Source organism: Thermobia domestica, chromosome 9 (genome assembly GCF_964235325.1).
Source record: "Thermobia domestica chromosome 9, izTheDome1.hap1.1, whole genome shotgun sequence".
Lineage (NCBI taxonomy): Eukaryota > Metazoa > Arthropoda > Insecta > Zygentoma > Lepismatidae > Thermobia > Thermobia domestica.
Genome location: NC_137462.1, coordinates 223,542,541 through 223,561,889, shown reverse-complemented (window position 1 = coordinate 223,561,889; position 19,349 = coordinate 223,542,541). Strand labels below are relative to the sequence as shown.

The 19,349-nt window shown below is 36.4% G+C and overlaps 1 protein-coding gene across 5 annotated transcripts in view; it reads right to left on the bottom strand.

The window, feature by feature from the left end:
- Positions 1 to 19,349, bottom strand: part of LOC145660611 (pleckstrin homology-like domain family B member 1) — an 865,216-nt gene that overhangs the window by 437,019 nt on the left and 408,848 nt on the right. For all 5 annotated transcript variants that reach the window (XM_081725879.1, XM_081725875.1, XM_081725878.1 and 2 more), the window contains exon 7: positions 8,231 to 9,257. In XM_081725879.1, coding sequence (XP_081582005.1) covers positions 8,231 to 9,257 — 1,027 coding nt within the window. The remainder of the gene's footprint in view (positions 1 to 8,230; positions 9,258 to 19,349) is intronic.

Here is a 19,349-nt window from a genome sequence, read left to right as displayed (position 1 = left end):
TCAGTTGAAAATCACTTGTCTCGAATTCTGTTAAAGGAATTTAAAGCTTAAAATATATAAAACGATAACCGAGCCTGCTGTTCTGTATGCTTGCGAAACATGGACGCTTACTCTGAGGGAAGAACGTAGATTGAAAGTACTTAAGAACAAGATCTTGAGACGAATATTCGGACCCAAGAGGAACGGGAGTGGAGAATGGCGGAAACTTCAAAACGGGGAACTACATAACTTATACGGTTTACCGAAGATTGTTAGAGTCATCAAGTTTAGAAAGGTTCAGGTGGGCAGGTCATGTAGTTAGGATGGAAAACAGTACGAACGCTTTCAAAGTCTTAACTGGAAGACCAATCGGAAAACGACCATTAGGAAGACCTAGGAGCAGATGAGAGGACAATATTAAGATGGGTCTCGCAAAAATAGGAATGCAAAATAGAAACTGCATGCAGCTAGCTAAGGATAGAAGTCAGTGGAAAGCTCTTGTGAACGCGGCACTGAACCTCCGGGTTCCATAGTGCATAGAGTTACATATATATACACAACCTACCTACCTACTGCAGCAATTATGGATACAGACAATGAAGAATAACTCATCTCTTATGCATGGGGTTCTTGGTTCAATCTCAGTTCGCGCCAAGTGAGCTTTGTGGTGGACAAACAGTGAGTGCGTGGATTTTGTCGGGGTTCTCCCGTTTCCCCCCGCACTCTTCATCACACTATTTCATTCATTTTTCATCATCACTGTCTCCGTTAGCCTATCCGGCAGAACCATGGGACGTAAAATTTAAAGATTTCATTTTTGAAGAACTACACTTATACGACTAAAGTTCATACTGTTCCGTGAGCTGTATGTCCGATTGTAAACGTAACATTTCCTTTTGCGAATTGGCATTTAAAACTTAAATAAATATTGCTAATTCTATTCTTCCTTGTTGCAAAGCTCTAAATCCGTGAAATCAATACAGATAAATAAATAAAATAATAATAATAAAGCGCAAAATTATTCTTTTCCTTGAAGAAAACTAATGTAGTACTTATGAAAGTACTTGAAGACTAAGAAATTTTTAAGCTGTTCGCAGCATCTTAGGCAGTTTTAACAAGGCAATAATATCAATGGTTTCTGAGAAATACTTCATTAACCGCTTAACGATTTTACCCGAATTACTACGTTCAAGGGTAATATGTATCCCGAGTTATTACGTTGAAACTATATTTTTCCGTTCGAATCTGTATTTAAGCTAAATGTTTCGTTGTGAGAAGAAAAGGTGCAGGCAGCAAATCTTAACAAGCAAATTAACCGTCTTTTGTTTTGGTTTATTGACTTTTACACCAGGTGGCAGTGTATTACTCCTGCAGTGATCCAGTTTATATTTCTCAGTATTATCGTGGCCAGCACGCTGTTCGTAAGTTGTGTTTCTTTTCTTGAAGAAAATTTATGATTCAGATAGCATTGTTGTGAACGGTGTCAACAATGAGCAGCGAAGAAGGAAGTTTCAGTGCAGTTAGTATAGATTCAAGTGGGACGAGTGACAGTGAATTACCTGTTTCAGACAGCAATTCTAATAATTCTGGTCATGCAATTGCAGATCTTTCTGCTGCTCGCCAATGGACTGAGATTGACCCGGATAATATTCTTCTGCGCCACATTTTCCGTTCAATGGCTCACCGGGATTGCTCGTAAACTTCGATATGGATGCAGATATTTTGCAATACTTCGAGCATTTTTTTTGATCGTGAACTGATAGAGATGATTTGTGAGCAAACTAATAAATATGCTGATCAAAGTAACCAGAATCAGTGTAATCCCAAGCCCTTTCCTCCGTTGACTGAGAATGAACTTATGTGGTTTCTCGGACTAGTAATTTTGCAGGGAATTTTGCAAAAGCCACAATTGGAAATGTATTGGTCGAAGAATCCTCTTCTTGTGACGCCATTTTTGGTCAGACAATGGCTTTTCGTCGTTTCAAACAAATCAAACAATATCTCCATTTTTCAAATAACAAAGAATATGATCCAGATACATATCCGAACCCAAAACTGATTGGCCGGTTTTAGATAAGTTAGTTACCACATTTCAGGAAACCATTAGTCCGCATAGAGACATCATGATTGATGAAAGTCTTCTGTTGTTCAAAGGACGTTTATCATGGATACAATACTTGCTGCTGAAAAGAGATCGATTCGGCATCAAGAGCTACATGCTGAGAGTCTAAATCAGGGTACGTATGGAACTTGATCATATATTGTGGAAAAGACACAAAACTAAGCGACAAGTACAGTGACCTTCCTGTTTCTTCTCAGTTCGTTATGACATTGATTGATCCTTTGTTAGATAAGGGACATTGTCTTACTATTGATAATTTCTACACGTTACCTGAGCTTGCAGATCGTCTTGTGTCCCAACGAACTGATGTGTATGGTACAGTGAAACTTACACGCAAGGATATGTCAACGGGACTAAAGAATAAGAAGTTGAAGAAAGGAGATATTGTAGGGTTTCAGAGGGGAAAACTGACTGTAATAATTTGGCAAGATAAACGAAATGTTTCGCTTTTATCATCTGTGCACAGCATACAAATGGCTGAAGTAGAAAAAAGAGGCGAGAAAAAGAAGAGGCCAGAATGTGTGATAGCGTACAATGATACAATGGGCGGTGTAGATCGAGTTGACCAGCCTTTTTCAGACTATTCTACGCCAAGGAAAAGAGGGAAGAATTATTACAAGAAGATATTTTTCCACCTCCTTGACCTTGCTTTGTGGAATTCATTCATCATATATACAACGTCAGGTTGTACAAAAAGCCCACTTATGTACCGCCTGGCCGTAATTGAGAAAATCATGGAAAAGTACCATGATACTGACATGAAGCCAAGAACAGGACGGCCAGGTGTGATACATTCTCCACTGAGACTGACTGGCCGGCACTTCCCGGACTATATCCCACCAACAGCAAAGAAGATCAATGCAACAAGGTAGTGTGCAGTATGCAGCAGGGTTCGTGATGCTAAAGGCAAAAAGATTCGCCGTGAATCGCGGTTTTATTGTCCAGATTGCGATGTGGCACTTTGTGTGGTTCCATGTTTTCGTGTGTATCACACAGTGGCAGACCTTCCAACAAAGTGATTGATAAAGTGGAAAGAACTGAACTAAATTGGAGACTAATTCAAAAAGAAAAAGCAAATCTTTTTGATTATTTTTCATTTCTCACGGTGTTTTATATTACTCTCAGTTTTTTTTTTTTTAATTTATTTTTTATTTAGCGTTCAGAATAAACATTTTGAATAAGTGAGCTCATATTTGTACGAGGGTATCCCGCGCATGTTTTATTTTATTCTTACAGTTTGTTTCATATTTTTCTGTGCCCGAAATATTTCGGGATAATAGCGATTGAATGTTTTCACGTTTTAAATAGCCTCAACTTCTAAGACGATAGAAATTTTGCCATGATTCTGTTCAGGACTAAGCAGATAAAGCTTTTGTTTAAAACATATTTTTTCAGCACGCAAATTCATTTAATCTTACAATTATTTTAATTTTCAACTGTGCTCGAAAAAATTCGGGATAATCTAGAAGTAGTATTTTGAGGGGTTATAACTTTCGAAATTTGGTTCAGAATGATAATTAAAATAGATCGTGTTAGCACGCATTTATGATAGATTTAAAATATGAAATAAAAAATATGACCTTTTTGGGACGTTTCTCTAAAATAAATTCGAACGTTAAGAGGTTAATCCAGTTCGTGATTATCTTTTCTTAAATTCTACTCAACTTATGCATTCAGTTTCATATGAAAATATAGAGCATATTTTTGGAAGAATTGGTGATTTTTTATTTTTCAGATATGTCCAAGGCTCTTCGCAAGAAACAATAATGTAATACAAAGTTGCGGATATACACATATAACGTCACCTAGACATAGGAAGATCAGATGAAGGCAAAGCGACAGACAAAAGTAGGTCACAAAAATTAAACATTCTCTCAAATAATACTGCAATATGCAACTACATTTTTCCTCATTTAATAACTAAGCAAACAACTGTCAGCAAACTTTCATGTGCAATACGTGAAATTTTTTAAAGCATTGATTTAAATGTTTATTTAATTACAGTAATTTGTGGATTCCTTATCGCACTGGTTGTCTGTTATAGTGTGTATAAGTGTTAATCGTGAAAAGATCTTCACGAATTATAGCGTCATATTGCTGAATGTCGATATGTTGTGTTTACTAGGACTGCACCAGTGAAAAAATAAAATAAATAAATAAAATAAAATAAAATAAAATAAAATAAAATAAAATAAAATAAAATAAAACAGATCAAATAGGTTGTTGTAATGAAGAATATTACATATTGTATGCATTTTACTTTTGTCTCGAGCGTTTGAATGACAATCAGTACCAGAAGAAACGCAGGATTCGATACTGTATTACTACCGGAATCATGACTATGAGAAGCAGTTGATTCATTATGGATTTCCGTGCCACTTGGAAAATGTAGTGGGTCGTCAACGGCCCTGCACTCAATATCATCCATATAGAACATCATCACGGTTGCCTTCTGAGAAATAGAGAAAATCAGTTGTATAATATTTGAAACTTTTTTTTTTTTTTTTAAATATGATCACAAGTTGCGCAAACTAGAAGTGTGGTTTTAGCGGCAAATTGATGAGAGAGAGAACACAACTGAAAGAAAATCTCTTCAAGGAAGATAAAAATTCGAAAATTTTGAACATGCTAGAAGATCTCGAAATGAACAGAAAAGAACATAAGAATAATTTAAAAACAAAGGGGGGGTCAAATTTCAAGTACCCGTAAGTAACTATAAAAATTAATGGTCTATGGAAGCCGGAGGTTAAATTCCGTTCTCACAAAAGCTGTCCATTGACTGCTGTCTTAAGCCATTTAAACTTTTTTTTTTTTTTTTTTTTTTTTTTTTTTTTTTTTTTTTTTTTTTTAATTTTCGTTTCTGCCAGATCCATCTTGATATTCTACCATTCGCGTCTACATCTTCCTCATGGTCGTTTTCTAATTGGATTTCCAGTTAAAAATACACGTAACTTCCTCGATTTCCTTACTACTTTGGTGCTAAAACTATCCTTAGGATCGTAATTCAATTTTCTGTACGTTAAAATTCAAATAACCTCGAAGATGAAAACTACTTCCATGCCACTGAAGTATCAAGAAATACTAGTTTAAGCATGGCAACATACATAAAAATTATGAGCATCACAGACGATGCTCATGGCAGAGGACTGTAGAGAAGATGAACAGGATGTAACAACGCTTACATGGAAGCTTTTATAGAAATGAGCTGATAGTTGCTTCACTCGAGAAAAAGAAGTACAGCCTAGGCAACAATTAGATTGAGGGCGACGAAGAACCGAAGTATCAGCATGAAGAAGAATAAAACAAACATTGAAGAGAAAAATAAAGTTCGTGTGATGTAGGAAAGATATGAAATGAATAAATAAATAAATAAATAAATAAATAAATAAATAAAAGGGAAAAGCTACGTGCATATTATCGTAATTATGTATTGTTTCTCATCTTTAACAAGTTATTCAACTTCAATTAACTAATAAAAGTGCATTATTTTACACGTGTCGTGTTGGAGATTACAATCTTACTACTTACAATCTTGCCTCACGATATTTTTGCTACATTAGGCAAGAGGAAATTAGCAAACATGAATCATCAGAGATTTCAACGTTTTTGTACCTTTTTCCTCAACAGTTATAAACATGCTAATCTCTTTCTCCCTTGACGGCTTGTATCCATGATTCTACATAGACGAAAACAGTCATACTTTATTCAGTACAATGAGTTTCTGGATTTCAAAATCTTGTGATAAGAAACGAGAATCTTTGAGGGAAAAAATGAACAAGGATGTGTGAAACGCGCAGAGATGGCAAAAAACATTATCGTTAAAAAATAAATAAGTAAATAAAAATTCAAAAAAGAGAGAAATCTCTTTCAAGACAAGTCTCATGCCAGAGTCCTGTAGAAGAATTACTTAAAAACACCGACTAAGTGCTGAAATAATATGAGCCTTCAATATGTTAACAATGAACCGCCTAAGATACCAGAAGCAAAATAAGAGTTCCTGTGGTAGTGAGCAGAATTTGTTGCATTTTATTTGACTTACGTCATTAGGAAATCAGTCGGCAACATTGCTATTGTACATATTGAGATATTTAGAATATTAGTAATTCCAAAATGTGAACATAATTTGATTCTGTTCACATAGGTAAAAGCTGTACTTGCTTTTTTGTTTAAAAAAGACGTTTTACTTGAACTGTTTCTTCTACGTAATGTTTATACATCAGCAATACTATAACGAAATTGAATCATTAAACGAAAACTTCCGAATTTATTAATGTGAAATTGTAGATATTAGTTAACAAATGTCGGTGTTGATTTTACTTAAGGTTAATTCGTTAGGTACGTGTAATCCATTATTACATATTGTAAGCAGGGAAATACATGAAATTATGTAAAAAGTCTACAAAATAATAGTTTTATTCCTTAGACGTATTTTAATATAAGTTGCAATAACGTCAGATCAAGATAATCGCAAAAGAGCACAACAAAAAATAATGACATATTTTCAAAAGTCGCTATAATTATAATCATAAGTTATGTTTCGATGCCTCAAAATAACATCCTCACTAGTTTGTAAACTTACGAGAGAAGAAACTGTCAGATACTATAAATAAGGAACTACCGGAAAATGTACCTGCCTTTCCTTGGAAAATAGTAAAGACTGAGATACATTCTTTCATTATATTTACGACGATATAGTCACATAGCCTCGGTGCTGCAAGATGACGTAAAAATTCCACCAGGTAAGTATCCTACATGAAAATCTAATGGGCCGGAGTAACACAAAATTAGGTACTCTTAAAGATTAAATGTGAGTAGTTATCTAATTCCCCCGCCCCTCCTGCTAAAAAAAAAGCCAATTTACTCACATTCGAATGTACGGAGCGTAGTTATGTGATCTTCACAATAATGGAAACACATATATACTGCAACACGTCAATTAGGCAGTTAGCATTACTGAATATTCGTGCACCGTAACTGTCTTGTGTTAATGGTATATTGGACGATGTTGCCTAGCACATGAAACGGATTATATGTGCAGACGTGAGTGATCAGAATAAAAAATACCTTCGATTCTCGAACAAGTCAAACTGTGGACGGCAGTTAGTTAGAACAACAGTATCTAAGAAAGTCGCAGTCAACGTGTAAACTGTATGAGGTGCAGCGCAAACATAATGCATAAAGAACTCGTAGTGAAATATCATCAAAAAAAAGAGAAATAGCGCACGGGAACAACCGCCTAGCAATTCATTGTTAGAAAGAACCGTAGAGTGACTGCAGGGGTCATTATGCGTCTGAAACGACAGCAAAAGCTTTATAACCTCAATTTGCCATGCCGACACTTCTAGTCAACGCCTATAACGCGTAGCTCAAAAATAATGGCACTGGGAATAAAACAACATGAAACGCTGATGATTGGAAAACAATAATACGATCACATAAATAATCTTTCGCGTTGTTTCCAACAATAGGAGGAATTTCTGTACAAAGAAGTATACATATAATATACGTATACCAGAAAAATACACGCTTAGCACTCCCTACTTGGCATTTCGTTGAACGAGGAGGCAATTGGACTGGGGGGCAACGCTACAGTACTCCGTTAGTTTTATTATTATTCTCAAAAGACGAATAACAGCAAGTGATTATATTGACAACTTAGGTAATCAGGTGTATCCCATGGCACAAATGTTCTACCCTACCAACGACACAGGACAATAAGATGACAATGGGCCAATACACATGACTTGACCCACTTACATGACATGACGTGATTTGAGAAACATCTGGACGAAATTCAACATTTTCCCTAGTAAGCCCAATCCCCTGAGTTAAACAACTATGGTAAGTTCGACGAAACTGAATGCTGCTCCTCGCTAATCACAAATGCATTTAAGTATTGCACTGGGTGAAGAATATTGTAATATTCCTGTGAAAATAAATCACTATGTATATATATGTCTTAGTTCGCGAAACACAGGATGTGCTACTGGCTAAAGGTGATCCACTATCATATTAATCAAGTAAATTGCATTACATTAAGATGTTTCCATTATTTTGATAACCATCTACATGTATACGTGAAGGTATCCCAAATAGTAGTTTTATGATAGTCATAACGCTACTTCATACCTTGTTTTCACTCTCTCTTCCTGAAGTAATCCTAACATCCACACAGTCGATCTGCTTGCTGTCCAGAGAATCACGATCATTTCTTTGACAAAGAGAAGACCTAGTGGTTCGCTGAGAATTTGAATTAAGAACATTTACGTCAGATGCTGTTGCACTTTCATCACTCACCAGCTCTTCCACTGCAATATTTATTCGTTCCTCTACACGTTCTGATGAACAGTTAGCTAGTCCTAAGTCTTTCAAGCACTTGTTAACGACACTAACTTCAAATTCAAGTGGTCTAATAAATTTGCCCCCTTCAACAGAAGTCTTCGGAATAAGATGCTTTTTGGCACTTACAGATTTCATACTTGTTTCCGATGTTACAATACCTTTCTCAACACCAATCTCCTCATTTCGTTTGGAAGAAAAATCAGGTTGGTATGGAAATTCAGTTACCATGTTGGATGATGGATATACTCTTTCCATACTTTTACAAATTAACTGGGGATCATGGAAGGATTCGGATACTATTTCTCTTTCGCCTCTCGTAGACGACTTCTCTGACTGATTAGAAGACAGTATGAATTCATTTATATCTTGCCCCATACTTCTTAAATCATCACTACGACTAGCAGATATTGGAAACGGTGTGGATTCGGACCCTTTTTTTGCTTCTGTTAACTGATATTCAGATAATGCTAATCGATTTTCTATAATTTCGGAAGGATCTTTTCTATCTTTACCTACAATAGTTTTGATTCGAGTTCTAGGACTGTGAGGATAAGTGAGATATGACTGATGAGGTACTACATTTTCATAAGGGCTACGGGAAGTTGATATAGTATAATGGCTGCTTCTCGGAAGAGAATTACTACGACTTTCTTCAGCAGACAGATGCTGACTACCATCTAAAGTGAATATTTGCGATAGTTCATCTTCTGAAGCTGAAAGAAGTTTTGGTCGTAAAGCTTGGCATTCAGTTGGAAGTCGCCTACTTGGGGAAGGCAGACGCTTGTCTCGTGGTAATGACCCATTAGTTTTGATTCTGAAATGAAACAAATACAATAAAGTTTTAATTGACAGGTGATGCTGACAGAAAAATCAGTATTTACTAATATTTATGTTACGTCGTTAAAAACTACATATACATATTGAAGGAACTACCAAAGGTTCACAAACACTACAATAACAAATCTACACTAAAGTTTACACACTTCGTTACAAGCTGTAAGATATCTGTTGATATACGATTAAAAAAAGTTAGTGCTATCGGATACGTTTGAAGGAATTTAGAACACAGTAACACATAACGACTTCTTCATTCACTCCGGCGTCCATATACATTGGTTATCGACATTTCAAGTAAAACATATAAGTGTTATATATATATATTAGACCATGGTGATCATCACAGAAATTGAAATCGAGATTCCAACGCATTCTCCAGGCTTCATGTGCCCCACATATCGAGAAACAACTTTTTGGATGTCTTGTTTGTCCGGCCGTCCCGGTGTAAATATGTTCACTGACCTAGAAGTCACACAGTTCAACAGGTCGTGACCAAATTTCAAATTTAATTTTTTGTAGGATTCTCTATGGGCGAGAAGGTTAAAATCTTCTGTCTATCCCAAAAATAGCGCAGCGAAGGGTAAAAATCAGAATTTGCTATTTTCTCGATAGTGGCTTTAATAATGTTGTTCATAACGCAAAAATTAATATTCCATTAACAACTTTAGAAAATGGTATGTCATTTTAATGGGAAAAATTCACAATAGGCAGTTTACTCTTGACGGTGAGTTCTTTAAAACGATTTTCTCAAAATGGATTCGGATTTTTTTCATAAGGAAAAGAGTTTCACAGTAACCTGATAATAAGGCATTCGGAGGGTAGTTTTTCTCATGATTTTCTCAAAACCAGGTCAAGTAATTTTGTTCGTATTTCACAAATAAAGATTTCATTAATAAAATTACAATACAGGATAAATCATTTCTCATGAAAAGAATCAGCAAGAAATTGTTTACTCTTCGGGGAGTAGGGGGAGGAGGAGTTTTGGTTTAGACAGTTAAATATTGAATTAGTGTTATTGTGGATAGTGAAAAATCCCCCCCCCCCCCTAAGGGAAAGCTCGGGAAAAAATTGGAAGACATGTGAGAGAAATTTAACAAGATGGAACAAGCTGTGACATGAATAGCAAATATAGACAACAAAATAGACGGAATAGAAGCATCAATGCAGCAGTTAACTCCTAAATGAGAAAGTTAGAAGAGGAAGCAAGTTTTCTATCAGATGAAACTCAGAAGTTACGAAGAAGATTGACCGAAATCTAATGACAAAAAGAACTATCTTTAAGACCAAAGCAAACAGTCAAACCTACTATTTCGCAATGTAAAAATAAAATGTAATAATGTAGGTGAAAGCAGTTGGGAAGAGTGTAAAAAGGCTGTGATAGAGGTGATGTGAAATGATATGGGAGTGGAATACAAGACCAGGATACAGAAAGAGCACACACTATGTTAAGCAGGAAAAGAACAGAATATAGTGATGAAATTTTAAAGTTTTGAGAAGAAAATATAACTTCAATGTGAAAGGAAACTTGAAGGGGACAAACAATGTAGCGACTGAACAATTCTCAAACCGAGTGTATATCAGGTAAGTTAAATGAAAAATGGAAAAAAAAAATGTATGAAGCAAAGCAAGCGGGAAAGTTCGTAATATTAGTTTTCGATAAGCTCAAAATAGACATATGTACATATGATGTAAATCTAGAAAATAACAGTGTCTAAATACTTTATAGACACTATAGACAATATAGTGTCTATAAAGTATTTAGAATTGAAACCAGTAAGAAAAGTGGCAGAAGTGAGAAAAGTAAAAACACTATGAAGAGCAAGAATGAAGAGGACAAAGGCCACTGGGCAAAGGAGAATGGAGAGAACGAAGGAGCAAAGCACACTGGAGAAATAGCTTCGCCCGAGGCTGCCCAGTAGGGTGGGCCCAAAAACGGCCGAAAAAAATTTTTTTTTTAGAAAATTAAGATTGAGTACCGTGCAAAAGTTGTATAATATTATGTTATGTTTCTTCGCCAAACTAGAGCCGGATAAAAAGATATTTAACCGGGCCCCGGGGGCCCCAAAGAACGTTAATTAAAAAAAAAAATAGTTTCGAGCAGTGAAATATTGAAATATTTTTTTTAGAAAGTTAAGTTTGAGTACCATGCAAAAGTTGTATAATATTATGTTTCCTCACGAAAATAGAGCCGGATTAAAAGATATTTAACCGGGCCCGGGGGCCCGAAAGAACGCTAATTTTGAAAAAAAGAAGTAGCGACCAATGAAAATATCATTAAAATATATTTTTAGAAAGTTAAGTTTCAGTAGCGTGCAAAAGTTGTATAATGTTATGTTTCTTCACAGAAGCAGAGCAGGGAAAAAAGTTACTTAACCGGGCCCCGGGGGCCCTAAAGAACGTTTATTAAAAAAAAAAAGATAGTTGTAAATAGTGAAAATATTATTGATATATATTTTTTAGAAAGTTAAGTTTGAGTACCGTGCAAAATTTATGTCATGTTTCCTCGCCAAAACAGAGCCGGATAAAAATATATTTAACCGGGCCCCGGGAGCCCGAAAGAACGTTAATGCTGAAAAAATATGGTTGTGAGTAGTGAAAATATTATTGAAATATTTGTTTTCAGAAAATTAAGTTTGAGTACCGTGCAAAAGTTGTATAATGCTATGTTTCTTCCCCAAAACAGAGGCAAATAAAAATATTTCACCAGGACCTGCGGGTCCGAAAAGTTTTATAGAAAATTGGTTAAGATTGCTAATTCTTTAACTTGACCCCAGGATTTTAAATGTTCTGATCTGATGTGCAGCTCTTCGTCTGATTGGTGTTTAGTAGGATATAATAGTACGGACACAAATACATAAGGTAAGATTGAAAAATTGACCAACAAACACCAAACCAGCCCAGAACTAACCACGTGGAGATGGCTACACAGCGAGTTCCTCCCACCCACCTTCCTCTTACTTAAAGCTCCTTGGTTGAATCTTGGAACAAAATATTGAGATTTATGTTCGAAGCTTGGTAGATACTTTCGTGCTTTCAGTTTTGCGCGAATATAACCGTCTCGTGCAGCACTACCGCATACTTCTGAAGAAGGTTCTGTTACTACCTTTACACACCTCTCCAAAGCCTGTGTGTGGAAGGGGAACGTGACAAACTGTGAAACCTCCTCTTTTCCACAATCATTTCGGTTAATTCTTCTGTTGATACGTTACGCAAAAGTGGAGGTTTCGTTCCTATTACTTCTGACCAATCGGTCAAATCGATATAATCCGCATATTTTTCAGCGCTTTGCCTACTGCAATTGTCAATTAGAACTATAGTTTGGTATTTTCGGCCATCAAAATATACCCTTAAAATTAGTAGCTTTACACTGCAGACGGTTTCTTTTTTCTTTTTTTTTTCTTTCTTTTTTTGCTAGTTTCCTATGGATTCTGGTTTTATCTACTACCTTGTCTTGGTTAGTTTTGTTCAGTAAATTAATTATCTTCTAAAACAGCGGATACAATTTTAGCAGCCGACTTATTCGAGACACCTGTTAAATCTTTGGCGGTACTCATTTGTTTAGGACTCACTATTGTTTATTTAGGTTTACTTTAGATTTTATTCTCTAAACGATAGCTCCATGCGAACTCTTCATCGTCTGAATTCGGGGTGGAAGCACTTAATGTATGTTCCAAGTGTGGGATTGAGGCTAACGATTGTAACCCTCTTGTATTTGGTACCGCAGCATCATAATCGATCTGTGTGTCATGCTTTCTTTTGAGCCTATGGGTTTCTGCTTTATCTACATTGCAACTCGTCATTTGTCTCTGATTTCTCTGATCTAATATGAGCTCCCACGGCGGTATTTAATTTGATTTATCACACTTACTGGTTACTCTATCGCAGCATTTGCAAGAGAAAATATCAAATAACTTCTGACCATCGTTCTTAAATTTCTTTAATTTGGCTCTTAATGGAGGTATCTTATTTCTTAATGGGTTAATGATCGTTTTGCATTTTGACTTGTAATTCAAAATCATATCCTTAATTCGAAGGCAAGACAATACAGGAAGAGAGGTTCGCAGCCATATCGTTTCTAGTTTATTTGAATTCAGCAATGTAAGCGCCGCCTTCGGAAAGCCAGTGTTGTGCATTTTGCATCCAGATGCGAAAAAGTGATATTTTGTTAAAGTTTGAGAGTTCTGAGCTGGGCTCAACACGAAGGTTTTTCGTGGTTAATATAGTAGTTATGAAAGTTAGTTAAGGTCTCAATAGCTACTTGCGTTTATTAAAATCATGTATTTCATGTTTTATGTATTAATAATATTGTCTGGAAATATGTTCTTATTACCTAAAATCATTTTATTTCAACAAAAAATTAGGAACTTTAGGGCCACGGGGGCCCGGTTAAATATTGTTTTAAAATCAAAATATTTCAGATGGCTTCATTTCGTAACAATACACAACTTTTGATAACTACTCAATATTGAATATCTTTAAAAAAAAAATTTCGGTCCACCCTACTGCCCAGGCCAGCTACCGTGGAAAGAAGACAGGGATCACCCCCGCAGTGGCGAATCCACAGGGAATCGGAGCAGACAAGTAAAAACAGAGATAAGTAAACAAAAGTGTAGAAATAGTTTGGGCAATGAACCAATCAAGTTATTCCTTTTGAACTTAGAAGAATTGCAAGTAAATTAGCATCGAACTGCCTCTTTAAAGAAATTAAACAGTATTTTTTTTTTTTATATATATTTATTTTCTTGGTAGAAACATGCAGGACAGATGAACACAACTTTGTTATCAATGATTATAAAAGTTTTAACAAAATCACGGTGAAACGTAGCAAATTTGGGAGAGAACCACGTAGGAAAACAGTATTCATTAATAAAAAATGGGGTAAAATGTTAAAGAATCTATAAGAGAATGTGAAGTCGCCCTTTTGCTGAAATGCTCTGGATGACTGACATCGAGTTAGGGTTAATATATAATCAGCACGAAAACTCTAAATTTGTGAACATAAATTTCTTCTATGATCTTGAGGAAGAAATAACCAAGACAAAAACCAAAATAATTATATTCTTTTTAAAGACTTCTATGTGCGTACTGGAATCTTAACGGATAAGAAAGAAATTCTGCATTGTATGTACGACACCTTAAGCATAGAAAATATAAACGTAGGGGAAAGAAATAACCAAGATAAGGTAGTCAATAAAGCAGGCAAATAACTAATTCAACTTTGTAAAACATCATTTTTAGTTATTATACATGGCATGCCAAATGGCGACTGATCAAATGACGAGGAAAATTCACGTATTTAACAGAGAGAGGCTGTAGTACGATAGATTACCGTCTATGCTCGAAAAACATATTAAACACAATCAACAACTTTTGAATAGGAAACCTAACTGAGTCATACTACCAACCGATCATAATAACAATTAACACATACATATAAGGCAAGTAACACATACTTCAACACAGAAACAAATTACTTGCTTTCTAAATATACATGGAAGGAAGAATACTAACCAAAATTTAAGCATATGTTAGTTGACAAAATCATCGATTTGTTTCTCATCGATACAATATATATGCATAAATAGAGACAAGAAACATGCGAATACAATTTTCAATTTATTATACTCACTCGGATGAGAAACGAAGGGAAGGGAAGGGAAGGGAAGGGAAGGGAAGGGAAGGAAAACACAACCAATGGAAAGCGGGAATTATCGTACAAAGCAGTGGTATAATGTCGACTGCTTTCAATTACGTACAGAGGCCATGGGCGCATTAAAAATTTTTCGGCAAAAGTGAGACAATGGAAGCCTAGCAATATACCAGAAAAAGAGAAATAAATATAAAGAAGTCTGTCGTAAGAAAAAATCCGAATTGAATGACAAGTGGTTACACGAATTAAAAGATTTTATGAAGAATAGAAACCGTAGAGAGGCATGGGTTTAGGTAAGGATTTAGATTTCTGGGCTTCCGGCATCTAAGGCCATTTAGCCCTTCACGTTTTGAGGGATGACATCTCTCGGCGAGCACACAATCCGGGGAAAGGAAGGAAGGAAGGGGTCTGGGGCCTATAACTAAGGTACTACCACACCGGCATTTGCCTGGTGTGAATGAGGAAAACCCAGGAAAACCTCATTCAGGGTGGCTGGCCTGAAAAAGCGTTTTACACTTTTTCGACCCGGAACCGCTCGCACCGAAGGCGAGAGCGTTAGCGACTACCCTACGCGGGGCCACACAGGCATGCTGTATATACAATGATTGGGTAAACAGGAATTCTCAAAACAAGAAATATGTACAGAAGACTAGGAACATTTTAATAATTTATTCGAAATGAAAGATAACTGGGAAAGCAGAAGTTCAACCTCGTGTACACCAATAATAAAGGACAGATTTCAGATTGAGAAATTACGCTGATCGTGGTAAAGGAAACTATTAGAACCATTAAAAGCAACAAAGCAGCAAGCATAGATGCAATTCCTAGAGAATTCTACAGATATTCAGCAATAAAAAACATATTAACTATGATGAATAAGTAGTTTAGGAAGTTTAATGGATGAAGCACAACTATCATCCACTTGGGACACTTTTACTAGCTGAAATACCAATTCTTCGCATGGCTTAGATAAAATATCTATGTAAACAAACTGAACAACAAAAGAAAAACTATCGGTCCTATTCTGCTACTTTTACATAACTCAGTAAACGCCCCCTGACACCCCTTGGTTCGAATTTTTTTTTTTTTTTTAAATAAACAAGCCTCTGGTCCCCAGCCGATGGGGGCTGTATTTGGAAGTCAACGCCTGTGGGAGTACCACCATTCATCTCAGCGACCGCGAAAACTATGGATTCTTTCACTAATATTGGATTATTTTTACATATCTCGCTAACCCCCACCACGCAGGTAATCCCCGGCCCGCATACAAGGTAGCTAAATTAGAAAGTCATCGCTAATGGAATTGTCACCATTTTTTCAGCGACCGCGAGAACTATGGATTTGACACTAATATCGGTCATTTTGGATTATCTTTACACGTCTTGGTATACCCCCCCCCCTCCTCCGGTGACCGCGGCCGAATGGGTTGAATTTCGAAGTTAATGTGTTCGGAGTTTTATCATTATTCTCAGCTACCGCCAAAATTATGGATTTGACATTAACATCGGTCATTTTCAACCACTTTTACAGGTCCCGGTAAACGCCCCACCACCCATGAGACCCCCCCCCCCTCTCTGGTTCCAATTTTGGAAAAAAACGCTTCGTCTTGGTTTGGGACCTGGATCAAGGTACCCGTGACGAAAATTTGGTAACTCTCAGTCCACTCGTCTGGTCCCCAGCCCCCCACCATATATATATATATATATATATATATATATATATATATATATATATATATATATATATATATATATATATATATATATATATATATATATATATATATATATATAGGTTGTATCAGACCACTCGTCCCACGCATTTTTCTCGGCTCGTAGTGCACGTAAATACTTCAAACAAAAAAATTGAGTGACCAAATCGTATGTGGAGAATCAAACGGTACTTCCATATCCAGTGGCGTAGCAAAAATATTTCCACGGGGCGTCAGCTTCAAAATTTCAAATAAAAAGTGGTATCAATTTCAATTTCTTTGGAAGTATTATTGAAAAAGAAAAAACTTTTATAGGAAACAATTTTCGCTAAAGTCTACGGTTTGACATCTACGAGTGCCATTTGTTGTTGAATTGCTACTATCAAGACCACCCGTCCCAGGCATTTTTTCTCGGCTCGTAGTGCACGTAAACACATCAAACAAAAAATATGGTGAACCGTTTCCCGATCGTGCTCGGCAGTCGAGAAAAGTATTTCGGCGCTTGGCACTTCGTGTGCAGAGGACTGGGCATGTCAACCTCATCACAACAAACGTCAACAGATCAAACGTCTTGTTCAGGGTAATCGGTCTCCTGACGTCCTTGCTGCAGTCCATATGGATCCCCAAATATCGACAAGACAATTAACCACGGATGCTGCTATGAGCCACATGACTGTTTGGAGGATTCTGCATAACAACTCGTTGCGTCCTTACCATGCTCACCTACATGAGGAACTCCGAGAACAAGATTTCCATAGCCTGGAGTTTTGTCAGTGGATGAACGCCAGGAACCCCTGTTTTCACCAAAACATTCTGTGTACGGATGAGGCAACCTATAAGAGTATTGCAGATTCCAAATGATAAGCGGCATGGCCTTGAGTTGGCTTCACGCGGCGTCCAATTGGCTTTGAGCGGTGTTGCAATTCGCGACAAGCAGTCCTGCAAGCTGACTTCTCGCGCTACTGTGAATCTTGACAATACCAGAGGCGCTTATTAGAAATATTGTATTAGCACATCAACTGCTCATTTTACGAAGTAGAGAAAAGAATTACGAACACATACGTGAAAACTACATCTTTTTATGTCAACTGGTTGTTATGATACACGCTTTTAAAGGTTTCCATATAAAACAATTAGTAAACCGAGTGATGAGTCCCGTGTCTAATTTCCAGTGGATTTTTCTTCAATTTGGAAATAGAACTCAACTTTTATTACAGAATAATCATGGGTGTAACGAGCAGGTTGTTCTAGGGGAATATTACTTTCAGGGGGAGGAAAGCTTTTCACATATTTAAAAGAGAACAAATGATCTCTTTCAGAATATGAAAGCATTTTAACTCATCATACATACTATACACATGTTATATTTTCACGATGCTACCCTATCAAAAGACGGATCTTGACAGTACTGAGTTGAAAACCGGATTGTAGATGAATCAATAAGCTATTCATAAGAAAACAAATGCTGTTTATAGCAGTCTGTTTATCTGACTTTGTATTTATATGGGTTAAAATAGTAAAGGAAAAAAAACTCGAAAAAAATATCAACTCAGATATTATTATGCAATAATCGAATAAAGAGTTAATACGGTGTGCTCCAGTTAGGGAAATGAGAATATAAAGCATATGGTTAATTTTAGTTGCTTTAATTAGGTACAGAAAACGTATTGATGATGTTTGATTTTTTTAAAATGTTCATATTTTATTATAAACGTCCCTGGTTTGCATTAACTATTAAATAAGTTTATTAAACACATACGACAAACCTCATTTTGGAGCTGGAAATAGTTTGGAAAGACAGGGCCCCCTTTTCCCCCGTGGCTACACGCCTTTGGAATCTGATATTATATCGGATATTCTGGAATCTGATATTATATGTTACTTCGGGATAAATTCTTTCTTATTCGACAGAAAAAACGCAGTTATGTTTTTTTTTTTTTTTTTTTTTTTTCACGTTTCACTATCTTACATATATGGGACCACTTATTCCCTCTTTCTTCCTCCAGCAGGGATTCAAAAGCACCAGGCGTCTGAATGGTGTCGTAAATTATCGTAACCCAAAACAAACTCGATCATATGGACTTGCTTAGGAATCAGACGGATTGTTTTTGTGTGACCTAGACCAAGCACAATAATGTTATTTGTTATGAAAACTGAGAAGGAAACAAAGGGCTAGTTGTGTAGGAACGTGACTTCTCTTCTAGCGCAAACAAAATTCATCAGTGTCTGGGTTACTATCTTTCGTGGTAGTTCGTTTCTTCTCCAAAATTATAGTTGACCATGTCTTTAAGCAAACCGAGTACAAGTGCGGAGCTTTTCTATATATACTTCTAGGATGCACAGTCAAAATTTTTGAGTTTGCTGGAATAGTATATTTACATTGCGAATAATGTTGCCAATGTATGTGTCATAATCTCAACTGGAGGAAGAGCGAGAAGGGAAAGGGGAGTCCATGATCCGGCAACACCGCGCGGAATATCGCGCACCATTGCCCGTGATGCTTTACATCTAAAACACACAGTAAAAGAGATGTCAACATACACAACGCTCACTACTGGCCCAGCGTGAATTCTCACTGAGTACGTGAAGTTGACCACCAACATACCTGGACACTTAACGTCTGGTGTGGTGTAGTAGGGGGCCAAATAGTCGGTCCCTATTTCTTCGAAGGTACTTTGACAGGGATAGAGTACGCTAATTTTTTGTCA